This window comes from Perissodus microlepis, chromosome 17 (assembly GCF_051167445.1).
Source record: "Perissodus microlepis isolate ML-2025 ecotype Zambia chromosome 17, ASM5116744v1, whole genome shotgun sequence".
Lineage (NCBI taxonomy): Eukaryota > Metazoa > Chordata > Actinopteri > Cichliformes > Cichlidae > Perissodus > Perissodus microlepis.
Window position 1 is genome coordinate 20,878,667 of NC_140477.1, and position 19,181 is coordinate 20,897,847.

At 41.2% G+C, this 19,181-nt stretch overlaps 1 protein-coding gene across 1 annotated transcript in view; it reads left to right on the top strand.

Annotated features, from left to right (window-relative positions):
- Positions 1-763: 763 nt before the first annotated feature.
- Positions 764-19,181, top strand: part of LOC146369554 (thyrotropin-releasing hormone-degrading ectoenzyme-like) — a 241,960-nt gene continuing 223,542 nt past the window's right edge. Inside the window, exons 1-2 of the mRNA XM_084909164.1 lie at positions 764-3,977; positions 15,954-16,198. Coding sequence (XP_084765290.1) covers positions 3,483-3,977; positions 15,954-16,198 — 740 coding nt within the window. The 5' untranslated portion in view covers positions 764-3,482. The remainder of the gene's footprint in view (positions 3,978-15,953; positions 16,199-19,181) is intronic.

The following is a 19,181-nucleotide window of genomic DNA, read 5'->3' on the forward strand; positions in this document are numbered from 1 at the left end:
CTGTGTGCCTGGAGTTGCACAGCTGACTGAGCACGACCATCAGGTGTTCCAATAAAAAACAAAGACGTGTGTTTGCTTTCTTTATAATATGATCTGAATTTTGGCCTGGACCTGCACTGCACACAACACACAACCAAGAACACGTAGCTTTATTGGAGCAACAACGTTACTTCAGCCCTGTGTGCTGGGATTCTTCGGTACCACATCTGGCCCAGCTGTTCAGCTGCAGAGTCTACAGCTTCACATTGAATCCCTCAGTTAGAGATGGAAAAAGTTTGATTTTTGAACATGTGTATATGTGTGTGTCTGTGTATGTGCGCTTTGTCTTCTCTGAAGAATGAGTCTGGAAATTCTTTTCCACTGTGCTATAAAGAGCTTATGTGTACATGTAGTTTCAGGCATTAAAAGTGGAATAACTGAAATGCAGAAGTGCAGATAAGAGCAAGTGGAAGTAAAGAGACTAATGAAAAACTAATTTCAGCAGACACATTCATTTAGGGAGAAATCTGCACAGGAAAGGCCCCGGTGCCCACTGCTCAGTTACTTCACAGCCAGATAAATCTGCATGCGTGTAAAACCAAAGAGAGACACACAGAGAACCTTTACTTTGCTTCATCTTCATTTTTCTTCTGTCTGGTTTCTCGTCATCCAGAGCTAGCAGAGGAGAAAACAACAGAATAGACTTGAACAGCGCTGGGGAGGTGTAGCTTTCACACGCTGAGACCCCCACCCACCTCCCTCCCTCTCGGTCTCTCTCTCTCTCTCTCTCTCCCTCGGTCAGCGCGTGCCTCTCGGTTGGAGCAGCAGCTCGTGCTCAAGTGGAAACGCACACCGCAAACGTACTCACTGCTGAACGGGCGGCACGAGACTCTTCCTCACCTCCATCACCAAGCGTCACTTTCTTCAGTGCACGGAGGGATGCTAAACAGGAAGGCTTCATCACCGCTGCCACCACCATCATCATCACCGTCATCCTCATCTGCGGGAGAGAGAGAGAGGAGCAGCGGCTCTCCGTGGGCTGAAAAAGTTGAGGAAGATAGGGTTTATTAAAGGAGCACCGGAGGGGCTCCTGCCCGGCGTTAACGCGGGATAATCCACCCGGCACGGTCCGATCCTACTTTGGAGTGTGCAGGACCTGGTGCTGAGTGGGATTTGTTAACGGTGCTTTCCAGGATCGTTCCGTGCACCGTCCCCGGTGCTGACTCTGACCTCCGGTGTGTTTGTTTTTTTAATCCATTTTTTTCTTCTTCTTTGAACGATCGGCCCGTTATTGTTATTACTGTTATTATTAACGGGTCCGGTGTTTAATCCCATCGGTGTGAGCTGGATCTGGTCTCATGTGCCAGCGGATCAATAACAGCTTCCTGGCGTTTATCTGTGAACTCCCGTCATGTCCCTGATGGATTTCTTCCACACCACACGCACTTAATGGATTTCTAACGGTAGTGTAACGAATCCCGGGACCGTCCCGGGTGGACTTGAGGGTTAGTTTATTGACCGACGGTAACCTCAGCCCCCTCCCCGGGAGCAGAAACAGCCCGCAGGTATAAAGCAGGTGTTCACATCTGGGTTACCGAGGAAAACGGGACGTGTAGCAGAGAAAGCGCGGTCCTTCTCGGGACTGAAGTGAGTCTGACTAATAGCGGATCACCCCCGGAGAGGTTCCCTTCCACCCGGGGACCGACTGCTGTTTAAAACGGACACGGAGATCATCGCTTCCTAGCGGTGGCGAGAGAAGAGAAGTTACCGGAGAACCAGAGGAGTTTTTCTTCTTATAATATTTACCGATGAACCTGTGATGTTTGGACAACCTTCATGATCAATATCTGAGTGATTTCACTGAAGGAACTGATTGATTGATGGTGGATTTTAAAAAGGGGGTTTTCAGCTCTTTCTGTGGATTTCTGTCCCCACCGAGCGGCATCCATGTAATCAATACAATCCTGGGTTATCAATCAGTTTTAATCCAGCTTCCATCCGTCAGGCTCATGAGCTGGAAAGCTGGGATCGTTTAGACCTCGTGGAGTAGCCGAGTGAATTATCTCCTCCACGGTGAAATAAACCCACATGCTGGCCGTAAATTATCCACTTAACCCCCCTCAGGAGAGGAAAAGGAGAGAGAGAGAAAGCGAGTGCTATAGACACAGACAGCAGCGAGAGAGTTATTACCGTTTTTAAACTACACCTTTATCAGCAGCAAAGCTAATTTTAATTTGAAATCCATCAGAGAAAAGGGGTCAAACGGAGGCGCTTCCTCAACTTTTAACAGCAACTTTAAGTTTGTGTGACAGAGAAGTCACTACAAAACTGTACTTTAAAAACAAGATTACAGAAGTATTCTGCTTTGGGACAAAGCCCTAAGAAAACTGAGTTATTACAAATTAATCTCGAGCTTGTAATAAAAAAAAACAAAGACAAAAAACTGGATTTCTTGACAAAGATCCGAATTCAAAACTTTATTTTACTCAAAATAAGATCTGAACATATGCTGGTGTGACTTTGATTTGATTAAGTCTTCATTTGATTCCAAACCTTAAATGCAATCATAATAATCCCCAAGAGACTTGTAACACGTCTTAATGTCTTGTAAGTTATTATAATCTTCGACTGTAACATTATGACAATCCCATAATAGTCCGAAAGGGATTTATTTATGGTTTATTGTGGATGTGTAAGAGCTTTAACTCAGAGCAAATTAACTTTACTCGTACCTTGGGAAAACTTCCTGCCGCTTTAACCCCCTTGTGTTCGTTCAGACTTTGGTTGAGGGTCTTTGACTTGGTAACGTGACCATTTTTAAAGTTCAAACTGATGATTTCCATCATCCATAACTGACTTGAATTTACAATCTGAGAGGAAATCCAGATAATGTTGCTTTTACAGCATAAGGCTTTATTCCCAGTTTTATACCTTGTGGTGGTTAAGTGTTTAGCTTACCCAGCTGATTTCCAGTCTATGGATGATACGCTCACTGTATAGCCACATCCTCAACGGCATACCTCCTCCGCTCCGTCCCTCTCCTCCTTCTCCTTCTCAGGCTTCACTGCTCTTGCAATCGAGCCATGCAGCATTGATTTTTTTGTTTCTATTCACCGCAAAACCAAAACGCACATGACCATCTCATTTTTTCTGGGTTTTTTTTCAGTTTGGTTGCCTGAAATGTAAGACGTGCAGCAGTGCTGATTTTTCACATCTAGGCAGAACTCAAGGACGTTCATAACAGTCCATCAGCAGCAAGGTCAGAGTTCAGTTTTTCAGATATATAACTGCTGGAGTTTCATCAGCACAGACTGATAGGCTGACAGGCTGAGTCAAGACTGGAATCTTTGGGACGATCAAAACACATTCAATTAAATCAAGTTTACTGTAAACAAGCTGGAATCTGACCTGTGCATAAATGAATATTTTTTTGAATCAGAATCTGTTTCTGCCGCTGAACTTTGAGATTATTTCTTTGCTGTTCTAGTGAAATTTTAAGCTAAATGGGACTAAACGACAGCAGCCCGGGAGCCATGCGGAACGGCCGTGGCCTCTCGGATCAGTGGGCAGAATCAGTGGTGGTTCGGCCTCGAACCACTGAGCGCCACATAACGGTGCACAAGCGCCTGGTGCTGGGCTTTGCCCTCTCCATACTCACCCTCATTATCATAACAGCAGTAGCCGTTGTGCTCAGCGTCAAATTTGAGGCCTGTGGTGCACGAGATCGCGATGAAACAACTGGAGAGCCGAGTTCCCGAGGCCCCGGTGGGTCTGCAAAGTTGAATGGAGGCAGAGGGGAAAGGACGGGGGAGAAAGGGGACGAAGAGGTGGTCCAGCCGTGGAGAAACTCACGATTACCAGGCTCGGTGAGGCCTCGGCACTACGACCTGCGGCTTGCCGTCTACATGGATAACTTCACCTTCTCTGGAGAAGTCAGCATTGAGCTGGAGTGCATCAATGCCACCCGTTTTATTGTGCTGCACGCTGATCGCTTAGAGGTATGTTGGCGCTTTGTTTTTGCTCACAGTGAGGATAGTGATAATTTAAATTCAAGCATGTAGCAGTCTAGAGCCCAAGGACTCCTAGGTAATGTCACTTTTTACAAACTGAATGACCAACATGCTTGGGGTTGTCCAAAATTTTAGGTTCTTAGGCTCTTTTAGGTTTTTGGTTCAAAATCTACTTAGGCACAGACCCACCTAAAATAATCAGACCTGTTCCAAAATGCAATCAATTAGACTTATCAAAGAACCCAAACACCAAGTATAAGCTGCTTTTACTGATGATTACAGCCCAGAGCTTTTCCTCAGCTCACTTGACAGAGCTGAATGTGAGAATAAAAACGTCCAAGTTTGTATTTTTAGCCTGCCAGATCCCAAACACTAGGTTAAACTGAGCCTGTGTTAAAATAGCGAACTGTCTGCTGAATTTACAAAGAAGCAAAAGCGAGAGTGTTTACCTGTACGCTCTACCCCAGCAGTATCCTCGCTTTAGCCAGCCTGAGTATTTCCAGTGTTGTGTGAAAAAAAAACAACTTTAAATCAGGTACCAACCTGCTTCTCCTGATTTTTGACTTCATGAGTGAAAATACCTCTATAGCTATCCTATTCACAACCTTTTCTAATGTACAGCAGATTATAAAATTAAACCTTTCTCTGCACTGCACTGCATTTGAGACATTTAATGCTTCTTACACAACTCTAGATTTTCAGTGCCCTGAAAGAAGTTGAAGTGTGACACCTTCAACTGTGGCAACCTTTTCATGGCATTAACAAATAATATGATGGACATTACTTCAACATACCTCTTACCTCAAAATACAGACATTGAATCATAAATTAGTTTGAATCCATTCAGGTATGACTGAACCCCAAACCTGAGACCCACACCAGTAACAATAAGACCCTGATTGACACAATTAAGCTTAATGGAACAAATTTACATCTTTGTTACTGGATCAAGTCTTGGCTGTGAAGCCCTCTACATCGTAGTCCAGACTCAACAATTCTTAAACACTAGACATACTATAGTCAAATAATAGTTAAATAAACTCAACTTTATGAAATGGGCAATGCTGGTAGATTATTAGCTATATTGGCTGTGCATTGGTTGCTGTTGGTTACGGCTGTTTTTGTCTACTAAGTTACAAAAAATAGAGATGAGTACTGGTATTGCATCTCATTACTGCAGCTGAAGTCTCCGGTTCCATGAAATGTCAGCAACACTATTCCTGGCCAGTTTTAAATTGGGTACTTTTTCTTTCAGGCATGAATTAAACTCTTGGAGATTTACAATTTTCTTGAGAAGGTGGTGCAGCAAAGCCTTTTGAACCTTTAAAATGACAATAGTTACTCCCGTTGGGAGCATGAATGCCCCAATTTAATGAGTAATTCTGAATATCTATTTGCTGTTCTTATATGAAATTTAAGATAGTAGGCAGCTTGGCAGAATTGAATTGGATATCAGTGACTTCACCCCTAACCATACCAGATTAGGTTATTATTATTATTATTATTATTATTATTATTAATAATAATAATAATAATAATAATAATAATAGTAATAATAAGAATGTGAATACATTTAATTTTATTATAAATACATAAATAAATATAATACATAAATACATTTTATTTATAGGCACCTTTAAAGACCCTCAAGGTCACCTTACATTAGTACAAAAAAAGGTCAATGAAAAATAAAAAAAAAACAAGTATGAAAGTATAAAAGCCAAACAAGGTAAAAATAGACTGAAATGGAATCATGATGAAGGGTGTGCAATTTTGAATAAATAGGTTTTAAGGCGTGATTTAAAAGTGGAGAGAGAGTTTGTAGTGCGGAGCCGAGTTCCCGAGGTGGAAGTGCATTCCAAAGTCTCAGGGCAGCTCTGAGTCCCATAGAAGTCAGGCGAGCAGGTGGAATAGAAAGAAGAGGAGGTGAGGAAGAGTGGAGTGTACAAGGGAGTGAGTTTGTATGGAGAAGATCAGATAAATATGGGGGAGCGAGGTTATGAAGCGCTTTGAAAGTGAGAAGCAGAATCTTGAAATTGACACGGAGCTGAACTGGAAGCCAATGGAGCTGTTTAAGAACAGGTGGTATATTTTGAGGAGATCTAACTTACCCCATTAATCAAGAAGTTTATTTTATTTATTTATTTATTGTTATTAATATCTTTTTTTGCATCCCCAAATAGAAACCTTGTAACAGAAGACTTGTAGCCACAATGCATGTAAGGGAGTTGATTGCAGCGGTAACATCTTTTCGTCTCAACTCTAATAGTAGAATCAGAGGTTCCTGAGAGCTGACTTGTTTGAGATAAAACTGGATGATGGTTGGACTAAACTTGTTTGCAGTAACTTATTTGCAGTCATGTTATTGTTATTGAGAATGGTCAGTGGTGAGTCATGATCTAATTACTGTTGAATCCAGCTCCGTACAAAGTCTACATCATGAAACAGAGATTGGTGCGGTGCAGCCTGTTGATGTAGACGTTTTGATCTTTTGATGTTCCAAACAACGCTCCTTGTTTGCATCCAGTGGTCTGCTCTGTGCTGAAAGCATCCCGACGCTCTCTAACAAAGAATGTTTATTTCCAGATTTGGCCTCGGAGGTTTCTTTAACGAGGCTAATTAACCGTCAAAGTTGCTGTTTCGGCCCAATTTTGGAGACAAGTGCGTGGTGAGAGAAAGCCTCAGAGAAATGCCTGAGCAACGTGATTTTTCAGGCTGGTCATCTCAGCTAATGTGAGAGAAGGATAAATCTGTCTAATTTGGGCAGAGGCCAATTAAAAACCCTGCAGCCCCTTTTGTGTTTGTGTCAGGGCACACTGTGAATTAAGAGGTGCTGTCGGGTGCCAGGCAGGTCTCCTAAGGTACACTCAGAGTTAATGCATTATGAAAAGAAAAAAATGTCAAGATGTTGAAAGGCCAGAAAACAGAAATGTGAATAAAAATAGATGCAGCTGGTAGCAAGGGGAGGGATAAACACTCCTGAAAAGAGAGCTTAATTCACAGATTCAAAGAAATTGAATACAAAATGCATTCGAGATGAAGTGAAGTGAAGGTTTTCGGTCTGGAGATGTCGGCTGACCATTTTCCCCAACTTGCCAAACACTGTCAGTTCTTATCCAGATTTCAGTCCCTCCAGACAGCCAATGATTTAACTCCATGACAAGTAAAATTAACATGCAGGCGCGCCTTCCATTTGGCTAATTTATTCCTCCTCCAGTCCTCCTTCCTACATCCTCTGATTGTGACCTGGAAATTGCTGGATGTTCCAATCGCTTAAATGCACCACAGAGGAGATGAAGAGATGAGGAGCTCCGAGCGCAGAAACACAAGCATGTCCCACGGGGAAGTTTTCAACACCCTTTGAATTGCAATGCCTGTACAGTAGTCAGTAAAATCTGACACATCATACCCATTCAAGCTGGGATGGATTTGATATCTGAATTTAATATATATGATTTTATTGCTTTTTTCCCTGTTCATATACTCACCACCCGCTGTGTGTCATTGTTACAAGAGATGAAGGTTACGGCTTTACGTTGTGTTAAAGTGGTTAATAGTGCAATCACTTCAACACACTGTGGTTGCTAAACTGGTTGTGTAGCACAATGCACTTGTATTTGAAGTATGTGAAAATAACATACAATCACTTATAGACAATTATACTAGTTAACTGTAAAAAATAGTTTGTGTTGGAATATAGAAGCTGAAATTAGTTGTCTTCTTTTAATCTGGTGTTTCAGCTGACTGAGGGCAGCACATGTATTGATGAAGGGCAGCTGTGTGAACCTTAATGAAAATGAGCTCAGGGTTTTCACACTTTGTTATGTCAAGGTCAAGATGTAGAGTAGGTTGTGACCTGTTTAGGGTTACGGTTGGACCAACCTAATGATAGCCTTAGACTTTAGGAAAATGGGAATGTTATAACAGAACTATAAAGAGTTTGATTTGGAAGGTTGGAAGGACTCCAGGCTTGTTTAGCATGTGTCTAAAATATAGCCCTAATATCCTGCCTTTGGGGTTCATTGCTGCCCTGATACATGTTAACATGTTAAATGTGATACTTTAAATACATTTTAATAAAGACTAAGTAGACATTGGGGAGTGCTGTTCCCTGTGCGTTGTATTTGAGAATATATCTATGTTTCGGTGTTCTTCTAATATGGTTTAGATTGTGTAGAACGATGTAGTCTTTCTATGTGACTCACTCCTGAACATTTTTGGGGGGTTAAAAAGTTAAAATCTCACCCAGTCAAATATCTAGTCAGCCTTTTGGATTGCAGTCTGCTGTTGGGGCTGCACAGTGGAACAGTGGTTCAATCTGCCTCACAGCAGGGTTCAAATAAGTTTGAATCCATCATTTGGCTGAGGTGTGTGGTCTGTGTGGAGTTTGCATGTTCTATGCGTGAGTACTCCAGTTTCCTCCTACAGCCCATCTCTCATCATATGGCAGCGTTAATAGGCTGATTTATTAATGGATGATGCTGATGGTAAAAGAAGTGACCAAATTTAATTTTTAGCTTTGCTAAGTTTTAGTAAAGGGTCTGTATTCTGTTCCAATTATATTGTGAAAAAATATATGTACAGTATGATAAAGTAGGAGTGTAAAATATTTCAGGGTATATGTTCTTTTAGAGAACATATTGATATTTTCATTGGGCCGTGTTTAAGTAATTCAGGGTTAAGTTTAAGGCCAATTATGATTGCAACACTTCTCGCTGAAGCCCATTGGTGTGAAGCAGAAAGCCCTCCCTAATAAGAATGTGAGCTTCCTGCGCTTCCTTGTGGTCCGATCTTGGGGCGTGCTTAGTGTCAGAGGGTTCATTAACACTGGGAGACTTTTTAGACCTCACTGGTTTCTCCAGTCAGGCATAGATCACGGAGTGGTAATGAAATCTGTTTTAAAGTCATCTTCACCAACTTCGTTCTACTCCTGAGGCTCCACAGATTCTGTACATTGACCCATTTTTTGGACATATTTGACAGTCAGTTTCTATATTTTTTGATGGCTAGTTGCCATCTCTTCAAAATGATTTTGCAGTGAGGGAGGACAGCATGCATGTTAAAAAGAGTTCCTCCCCTTGCATCTCTCTGTCACATGAGCACCGAGTGAAACTGAGACGTAATGAAGATACAAGCGTGATGAAAGCGAGCAGCCACATTAGCTAAATAAAATGCACCCCAGGCTCAGTGTTACTCTCTTTTAGCTGAGAAATCTAACCCAGCACCAACAAACAAACAATTAAACAACATTTGTTTGAGCAGAACATTTTGAAGGCATCTCAGAGCGTGCCGCTGTGTCAGCTGACTCATCAGAAAAGCCTGAAAAACATCCTTTTAATCTCCACTGTTTCCTCTCTGTGTCAGCAGGCTCTGTTCGTATTGATCAGTTCTTTCATCAAAGGACACACACACGCACACACACACTGTGTTTGATTGGCTTAGGGTCGCTGATGTGTGACAGCGGAACGACCTAAAGGTTCCAAACTGTTCCTGCTGCTGCGGGTGTGTTCCCATCATGCACTGCTACTCATCCATGTTTATAATGATGACTAATTGAATTCATTTTAATTAATTATTTGATCCACACAAGGAATTTAGTATAACTTCAGGGTAAAATACCAAGAGAAAGGTGCAACTGGGTAATGCACAAAAAGAGTAAAAATTAAAATGACCCACATGTTACTTAACGAGGTGGAACAGAAGCTGTGGCCTTCTGCTTGTTCTTTGACCTGTGTAAACCCCAAAATGTGAACTTCCTTCAGGACATAGCCATATGCATACCCTTTAAAATTTAACATGAGACATGTTTTTACAAACTATATTATCCAATAGAAATTAGAAATTACTTGTATTACAACTTTCATTTGCGCACCAGTTGTGAATTTTTTAAATGTCATTTTTACCTGCTATTTCTATGTATTTTTATATGCTGTTTAATTAGGCACCAAACAGCATATGTTACCAATTTTGGACCTTTTGGCCTACAAAAGGATACACACTCTTTGGAGACAGGTGACTTGTCCAGGGTTTACCCTGCTTTATAGCGGCAGGGATTGGCTAAAGCCTCTGTCGTCCGGAACCGGATAAGGAAACAGTCACGCAGGCCTAGAGACTGGTCAGTTACCCCCTGGTCACCACCAGTTTCTTGGGAAAAATATGTATTCCCCAACTAGTTGGCAAGTGGTTACAAGAGAATGCTTCCTATTGGTGGGTGAAACTGATTGCAAAGAGGTACACTGTGCTGCATTGTAGCCCTTCTCGCTTTGGTCATCAGTAGAGTGCTGCAGTAGTCCTTAGTTTGTTTGTGTTGGCAATCCACTAGCAAAAGCAATCACAAGGAGGTTTTTGGTGCAGCGTCCTCTTTGTGACTGATTTCCCTCAGCAACAGTCAGCAAACATCTATAAACCACCTGTGTTACTTAGTTTAGCAGTGCCATAAGTCCTACAAACTGCCACCTGCATAAGTAAAACCAAGAAAGAATATTTTTTAAGCCTTTTAAAAACTGGGTAAACTATTTGATTAAGAAACTTGTATTTAAATCTCCAAAAATCATAACAATCCCTACTATTGATTTATACATTCTGGCTCCCTGCACACTTCATTGAGACTCACTGCATTTCTGTGGACTCTGAAATAGTGTGACCTCTTAATGTGCATTTTCATATTTTGATTTATGATATCCATATACTGTACATAGTCTGAAAAGTGGGCCTCACCCAGTAATAAAAAAACAACATAAAAAATACTCATGTATATTTCAAATCCAAGAGCCTTTGTATAACACTAAATAAGGAAGCAATAAGAAGGCAATTAAGTTAAATGCCAAAGGATGAGTGGAGCTTATTTCAACTTGGGATATTTACCAATCATTCCACTTTGTGGCCATATTGCTAGGGTTCAAATTTACCAACAAATGGTGTTATATTATGTATGCAAACAAGCCAGTATGCATGGATAAATACATAAATATGCAGGCTCATTAGGTCAGGTGGCAAGTATTCCCATTCTTCAATTCTAATACAGTCAGCAAGATGGCTGTTCCACTTGGATAAGTTCTGGTCTTACCCTCAGTCTGCCTGAAAACAAACAATTAAGGTATTTAGGTAAGAATTGGTTGTTGTTGTTTTTTTTTAAAAGGTGCCATGTTAGCTAAAACGTTAGAACCACATTAATGGAACAGACTGCAAATCATGACAGATGTTCTTGGTGAAGCACTTTATACTTCGGGAAATCAGGACTTTGTGAAATTCAGCATTTGATGAATGGACCTTGGTCACATTTGGCTGCTGTGAGTGACGGCAGAACTGTGAGTAGCAGTTTGCTCATTGAGAGAATCCTTTTCCCTAAACTCTCCTCGTTCCTCTGGCAGGTATGCACAATTCTGGCTTACGCTCAGACAATTTGCATTTCCTTGACATTCAAATTTACCTTCCTATTTTTTTTTCTTTGCATCGCTTCACACAAAAAACTGATTAACACGAGCAGCAGATCTGCAGACCTTATGATATTATTTTTAAGTATGCTCTCACGGTACACCCACAGAAGTGTTTGCACTTATTGTGGCTGATTAGCCCTCTTCACAGGACTGTGTGGGTGTGTACAGAGAGTTCTTGACTAACATGTCCCTCTAAGTTATATGTTTGCCTGGATGATTATCTTTAGTGCACTGAGTTTAGTGACATTTCAGTTAATTACCAGTAAATCCCCACTCAGCATCAACCTGGGTGCAGGTCTAATCAGCCAGGAAAAGTCAGAGCACCTGTGAGGCTTTCCAGGGCCTTTAATGAGACAGGTGCTCTCCTCTTCCTTAAGTATTAATTCTCCACAGCTGCCGACTGTCTGTTTCTTCATCACCTGGTCAGTTTGACTCCTGAGCGGCACAATGAAATATGGATGAATGTGGGTAAAGTTGGCAGGCGAACAAACACTCTGAGATCTGCTGAGCTTTCTTTCTTTCAACACTCCTTCCTCACTACTTTGGTGAAAATGCTCAGATGATGATACTTTTTTCTCCAAAGCTGCTCTCAGATACACCCTTTGTTGTACACATGGTGCCTGTCACGTCACCATGGCGACAGCTCCAGCATTCGGAACAACAGCTGGCTGTAAATCAGGGTTTGCTGAGCAATGCCTGCCACCTGACAAACCGTAAATGCTTGAAGCTGATGCATTTCTGTGGTTTTTAACCGTTTTGGGTTTGCTGCCTGACTGCGCTGATCTACCTGAACAGCAGAGGGCGCTTTCTCTCAGGAGAGCTCGGTTTGAACACCTGCTGTGAGACTTACTGGATCTATGCAATGTTTTGATCATCGCTCAACACTTAATTACTCTAATGGGGATAAATTAAATGGAATAATTCACTGTGCCATTATTAATTTTTTTGCAGACCACAGAATATCTATCAAGTTGATTTTTGGCTTCTCTTCTATAACTTTGGTATTAATGTCAGCAAAGTGGATAATAAAGGGTAAATTGGGACTGTGCTAATAAACATGGACAAAACTACTGTGATGGTACCTCCAGGTTCTGATGCCCTTAGTTTGCCTGTCAGCATCCTGGTTTATGGGCAAGGAGGCGTGTTTTACTCTTAATCAGACCTCCCAGTGTGCAATGAGAACATCGTGCACGAATCATAAAATGTCAAAATGTCAAAAGAGAACACAAACCCAGCAAAAATGTTTATTGAGGTCAACTATGAATTTCCTCTCGTTTACCTTAGAAATGAGAGGAAAAGAAGTTGGCCAGGTCGCCTAGTGGGAGTCAACCTGTCTCCAAACAGTTCAGCTCTAACTGCATTGATTGCAGTCACTCTCATAGAGATTACTGAAGTTTTGCAAATAATTGTTGTCTTACTTAGAAATGCAGACAGATTGCCAACATGCTGCAATCAAACTGAGTCTGCGCTGATGAGCACAACCCAGCAGATCTCTTTGCAACAAGGGGATCAAGTCAAATGGTCACTATCTGGCTGCATTCCTGTTATTGTTGCCAAGCACCTGTGTCTTTTGCAAGTTGTTAATGAGAATTTCTGTGTGTGCAGATTTGTAAGAACAGATTTGTTTATTACAAATGAATCACATGTAACTGCTAACTTGATCCCACTGGTGGCAGACTGACTCTGCGTTGTTGACACACCAAAGTCACTTTAAAGATGGCAGTGACTTCAATTGGTCACTTACCTGGTGCCCATTGTCAAGTTCACTACACATGTTTGCAGGAATCTTGGTGGTGTTGTGGTTCTTGCACACTGTGAAGTGCAGTGTTGGTGACTGGCGAGTAACGGAATACATGTACCGGCATACAAAATATGAGTAACTGTATTCCCTTACAGTTACCGCTTAAAAAGGTGGTATTCAGAATACAGTTACTTTGTTGAAATAAATGAATTACACAGCGGTTTTTTCCTGTTTCATATGTTAAGCTATGCCCTCTCTATTTTGGGTAATTTCATGCCGGTGGAAACCCAAACAAAAAATGCATTGAGAGGCTCTAATGCCTGTGTCTCAATCTCGCGGCCCATGTCACCTCTACTTGCAGCTGGCCACATAATGACATGAGGAAATATTTTTTTTAATTATTATTTAAATAATTATTTAATATAAAGGCAATAGGCAGAGTGTTATAGGCATAGCCCTAAAGAATGTAGCCTGATGGGCAGTGTAGTCTGTGCTGCAGGGAGAGTGGACTGCCATACCCGTTATGTGTCTGTGAGGGAGAGGAGGGAGAAAAAGGAGAGTGGAAATACGAGCTGTCACCGACCAGAAACGGGAGATGGAAGTATGTAAATATAATAATAACCACTGCAGCCAAAAAGAGTGGCTGACGAGCCCAGTTGTAAGTAAGCTATTAAGACTCGACTGTACACTGTGTTCGTGTTTTCCTCCGAAACAATAAGTTCTGTTGGAGCAGCCTTTCAACGCCTCTCTCACAAGCAAAGTTGACCCAGACAACAAAGTAAAGCTAGTTTTCAGCTATGAGCCCGACATGAGCCCGACATGAACCCGACGTATTAGGCAGAGGTCCCTTTACTACGGTTCGGAGCCGCCACCCTGTTTTATATGCGCGCGGAATAGTTTTTTTTTTTTTATAGGAGATCGCTGCAAAAAGTGCAGCCTTACCTAATGTCAGCCTACTGTTACTCATTTTATATTAGGATTTAAAAATCTAGCTGGTATTAGTATGGCGAGTAACCTTCAGTACGAGTAATAAATCACACAGCAATAGTACCTTCATGTGGTTGTAAAAAGCATGATAATATATTAAGTGTTCAGAACATGTTACTCTCATTGAGTAACGTAACGGAGTACGTTACAAAATACATTTTGGGGCATGTATTCTGTAATCTGTAGTGGAATACATTTTAAAAGTAACCTTCCCAACACTGGTGAAGTGTGACTGTATCATCAACTAATATGTGTGTACATTATACACGGTGACTCATCCTTTAGAAACATTTAAAATACAATTTGATTATCGAGGAATGTGATTCACCATTATATTTAGCTCTTAAATAGATAAATAGATAGAACTTTATTAATCCCTCATTTAGGTTCCTCCAGGAAATTCAGTTAGTTACGTACATAATATCTAAATAGCCCGTGTTTAACCTCACCCACTAGACTGAGCTCAGTCCACCTTTTGGAAGAGCTGCTTCTCACTTTCTTTCTGAAAAGGTCAGACTAGGGCTGTTCGATATAACGATATATATCGGATGACGATATAAAAAAGTCTATTGTTTCATTTTACGCTGTCGTTTGTTTCGTGGTGCCGCAAAACTGTTTACGGTAATATTTTTTCACCGTTTTGATGGTCACTGTAGTGGCTATATTAATTTTTTAAAGTTCTCTCTTTCTCTTATATTTTATATAACCACACTATGGACGGACAAGCGCCTGTTTTCATGCGTTGTGGTTAGCAACAACGACGGTAACACCATTGCTTGTTTATGTTCCACATAAACCTTTCACAATAAAGCTCAAGATCCTGTTGAGACTTTTCAAAATAAACTGAATCACGTGAAAGAGCAGATTATTTACCGATGAAAAGTAAAAAAGAGCCGCCAGGTGTTAAAAAATAAACCTTAGACTCAAACGTTAGAACAGGCTTTTCCCCGCAGCACACCGTGTAATAAATACTCACAAAGAAAACAGCCGCCGTTACAACTTATGTCTAAAAATTTATAGTTTCATGCATCGGTTAAAACACTTGACTCCAGCTACATGGTGCGCAGCTGGAAACACTTCCCGCAAGTCGAGCTGCCCGAGATTCACAGAATTTACAGAAAATGTTACATTTTTGTGATTTATATCGTTATCGGACGATAGAATTCTTATATCGGGATATGAGATTTTGTTCATATCGCACAGCCCTAGGTCAGACATTTCCCACGCACTCACCTGTAGGATCACAAGAAGTCAGCTGCTGTTTGCTTTAACCCACCTCAGAAATCAACCACTGCTGTCATGTTTCAGGCGGGAAATGACATAAACATGAGCAGCAACAGGAAGTCAGCGGCTTTCAGAGGTGCTCTGGATGTGAGTGAGCGTGTGTCTGAGTTTGAGGAGTTTAGGATGCACGAGTACGCGTGTACACGTGCATCCTATTAAACAACCCCTGCAGAGTTTCTTTGCAGATTTGCTGTTAACATCGAGTGTCACTCATCAAAATGAATTTTAAATATCCTGAAGCTTTTAAATGTTTAAATCCTGTGCTGTTCGCATTCATGTTTCCTTGCTGGAAGGCTTCTCCTTAACTCAATTTGTTGATGGATTACTGCGTTTCTGTGTGATTTGCTATTATCGCTACCAAGATTTTATTTATTTAATGATAATAAAACAGGAAATCTGATTATAGCATATCCAAACATATTTCACTCTTCTGGTCTGCACTTGTAGATGAGTCTTATTGTGGAGACACAGTTGGTGTGTGGATGTCTTTATCCTATTTTCTCTTCCATCCATCAGGTGGACCGGGTGACAGTTACTGCTGAGGGCGGTGTTGGAGGTCGTCCTTCCAACAGGCCCGTGGGCGGAGTCATGCGTATCCACCGACACTTCCCCTTCCCAGCCAATCAGATGTACGTGGTGGCGCTGCACCGCGAGATGAAGCCGATGAGGGTTTACCGGCTAAACGTGAGCTTTGATGCTGCCATCGAGGACGAGCTGCTGGGCTTCTTCAGGAGCTCATACACAATGCAGAGAGAGAGACGGTACACACACACGGAAACACACACTTTTCCTATACCAGCAGGTGGTTCAGCTTGAAAAGGTCAAAGCTTCACATTCACGACATTGATTAACTCACACTCCACATGCCATACGCCTGTGTGTGCATGTCTTTGTGTGTGTTCCACTTGTCTCAAACACACACACACACACACACTCACACACGCATGTACATATAAAACTCCTTATGAATTTCCCATAAGCCTCTGCTGTAGTTTCCACATCAGATTTCTTCCCCATGGTGCAGATGGGAAACAGACTGTGTGCTGATACATTTATTATTTCATGCACGAATATGTGTGGCCTCTATCTGTGTGTGTGTGTGTGTGTGTGTGTGTGTGTGCACTGACACAGTGTTTTATCAACATCTTTTCAATGTATTGTGAAAAACACAAACTTGTGGTTAATTGTTTGGAAAAACGTTGAGCTCAGCTGTGATTGGACAGAGTAAAGACATTACCACATAAGGACTCTGCCTGAGAAGAGCTTTAGTCAGTGATGAGACATAATTAACTCATTCCTCACTTTTATACTACTCAATTCTGATTGGCTCCATGAGCAAGAGAGCTGCCATATAGACCAGTGCAGCCTGAATACGATAAAACTGCGTGATAAAGAGAGTCATTATAGGAAATGATGAATTCTCTATTCTGTGTTATATATTTAGACTTGCTAATGGTAACATAATACACAGTGATCAACATTATTTCATGAAGAGGACATAAAGCAAATCTAGAATGATTGCCTTGTTCAAGGAGGAATATCTGACAAAGACGCTAACTGTGATGATTTTGGGGCACTCTGACCTGATTCTGAAGACCTGTCTCAGACATGTGGGTCTATTTTAATGAACTGCATTGGCTAAAATTAAGCTGCTTAGAGTGTCTGAATGGCTCAGAGTTCAACACGTGGATTTTCATGAGCTTAAATCACTTATTAAGACTCAGTGTAACAAGCATTTAGGCAGGGTCTTCAATCTGACCATTTAAGATGAGCGATGGTGGGAGCAGCGGGTCAGATGAGCCCATCGATGTTAACTTTGAAAATACACCAGCGATGAACTTGTGTGGTCTCAGGTTAGAGTTTTCTCTTCAGCCAATGTCTGAAGGAGGAGCGTCAGCTCTGCTCCACTGACAGAAGTCAGGGGTGACCCATTAAAGGCAGGACACCGGTCTGCATGGCTACAGATTCAAATCTAAGCATACACACAGACCTTTTGAATCCACGCTAGGCTAGGGCGATTGGATGAATATATCGACTACTGATGATAGGCTGAGCCTGATCGTTTTTACAAGGGCGATTTATTTATTTATTTTCCCATGAGTAAGATTGCTAATAACGATGGAGCTAATAGAAGCAGTCAAAAGTCCAAATAATAGTGCTGCTTTAACAACACCCTTTTTCATCTGCGAGCAAATGCACCCTCTTCAGAGTGCGCCCAAATGCTTGATGGAGCTGCAGAAGCTGCTGATAGCCTAGCATACTCAGCTGGATGGTGGACATGTACATGCTCATGCAAGTTAGTTGTGTTTGAGTACTTTTCTCGCACTATACATCTGCACAAGCGACAGACCGCTTTGGTTACATCCTTAGGTTTATCTCTTTCATCCCAAAATGTCAACTTTATATATTTTTTTAGTGCTGTCAGCGTTAATGCGCCATCATCATGACTAACGTGATTAACAATTAACCCATCTGGAGTGCAGACCGAGTCTAAATCCCTGAAATGTCTCTGTCAATGCTAGAGATGTGCAAAGCAGTCGGTATCTGAATCTGTATAACACTGACAGCCCTAATTTTTTGGGACATTAGTTCGTCCATGTTTGGAATTCTGTGTTGTAAAAGCCCAAATCAGTCCGTGCATGATCACATTGATCTGCCCATCAAAAAGTCTGCGCATGCGCGAATGTATCGCCCATCGTCGATTATTAGACTGACGATTGTCGGTTGGAAAATTTTTACATATTGCCCAGCCCTAATCCACGCTCGCTCTGTTTTCTTGTCAATGAAAAACCATTTTTAATAAATCATTCTTTTGTTGCTTTAATTATGAATACAACAAAATCATGATATTTTTGCTATAAAAACATGACCCATTAGTCCCATTTTCTAAAAGATTTTAACGATTTACACTTACCTGTAATTTTAATAGGCTACAGGCTGCAGCACCTTTATTATAAAGTTCAAACATGTGTTTCAACATCATACAGATTTTTCTGGGATCAAAAATTACTCAATAACGGCTCCTTTGAAGTTTGCTAACCTCCACTGTAGCTGGTCATGGAAAATGTCAGGAGTTGTATTCTCCATTTAAGCTTTTATGCAGATAATATCAGTGATTTCAGCTAATTAACTTGATGTTTTTGTACCAGAACCTGCATTTGTGTATTCAAGCTCTACAATATTTGAGACAGTTAGCTTATAGCTTTGCCTAATGATGCACATGCAGATATAGAAAATTTAATTCCATTTCAAGTTGCTGTGTTGTATTAAATGGTAAATGGTAAATGGCCTGCATTTGTATAGCGCTTTACTCAGTCCCTAAGGACCCCAAAGCACTTTACACTACATTCAGTCATTCACCCATTCACACAAACAGGCGCTTGTCCGTCCATAGTGTGGTTAAACAACACTAACCAGGTATTTACACCTGGTGATTTCTCCACTTGTCACAGAGGCTTGTGATTTCTGTTTGGATAAAAGTGTTTCCACTAATGAGCAAAATGCTGCTGAGCATCCGTATAAAACTATCATTAGTAATCATGGTGATTTTTTTTATTGTATTTGCTTGTTTGGGACATAAAGGGAATGATGCAGCAAATGTAATATTATATTAATACAACCTTGTGCAATATTTAGAGAGCTGGATCCAGTCTATCATCTGAGACATGAGCTGACAAAATAACAGAAACACTCATTATGAAGCAGCCAAAGAGGACACATGTGCTCTGAGCCAAAATTATACTG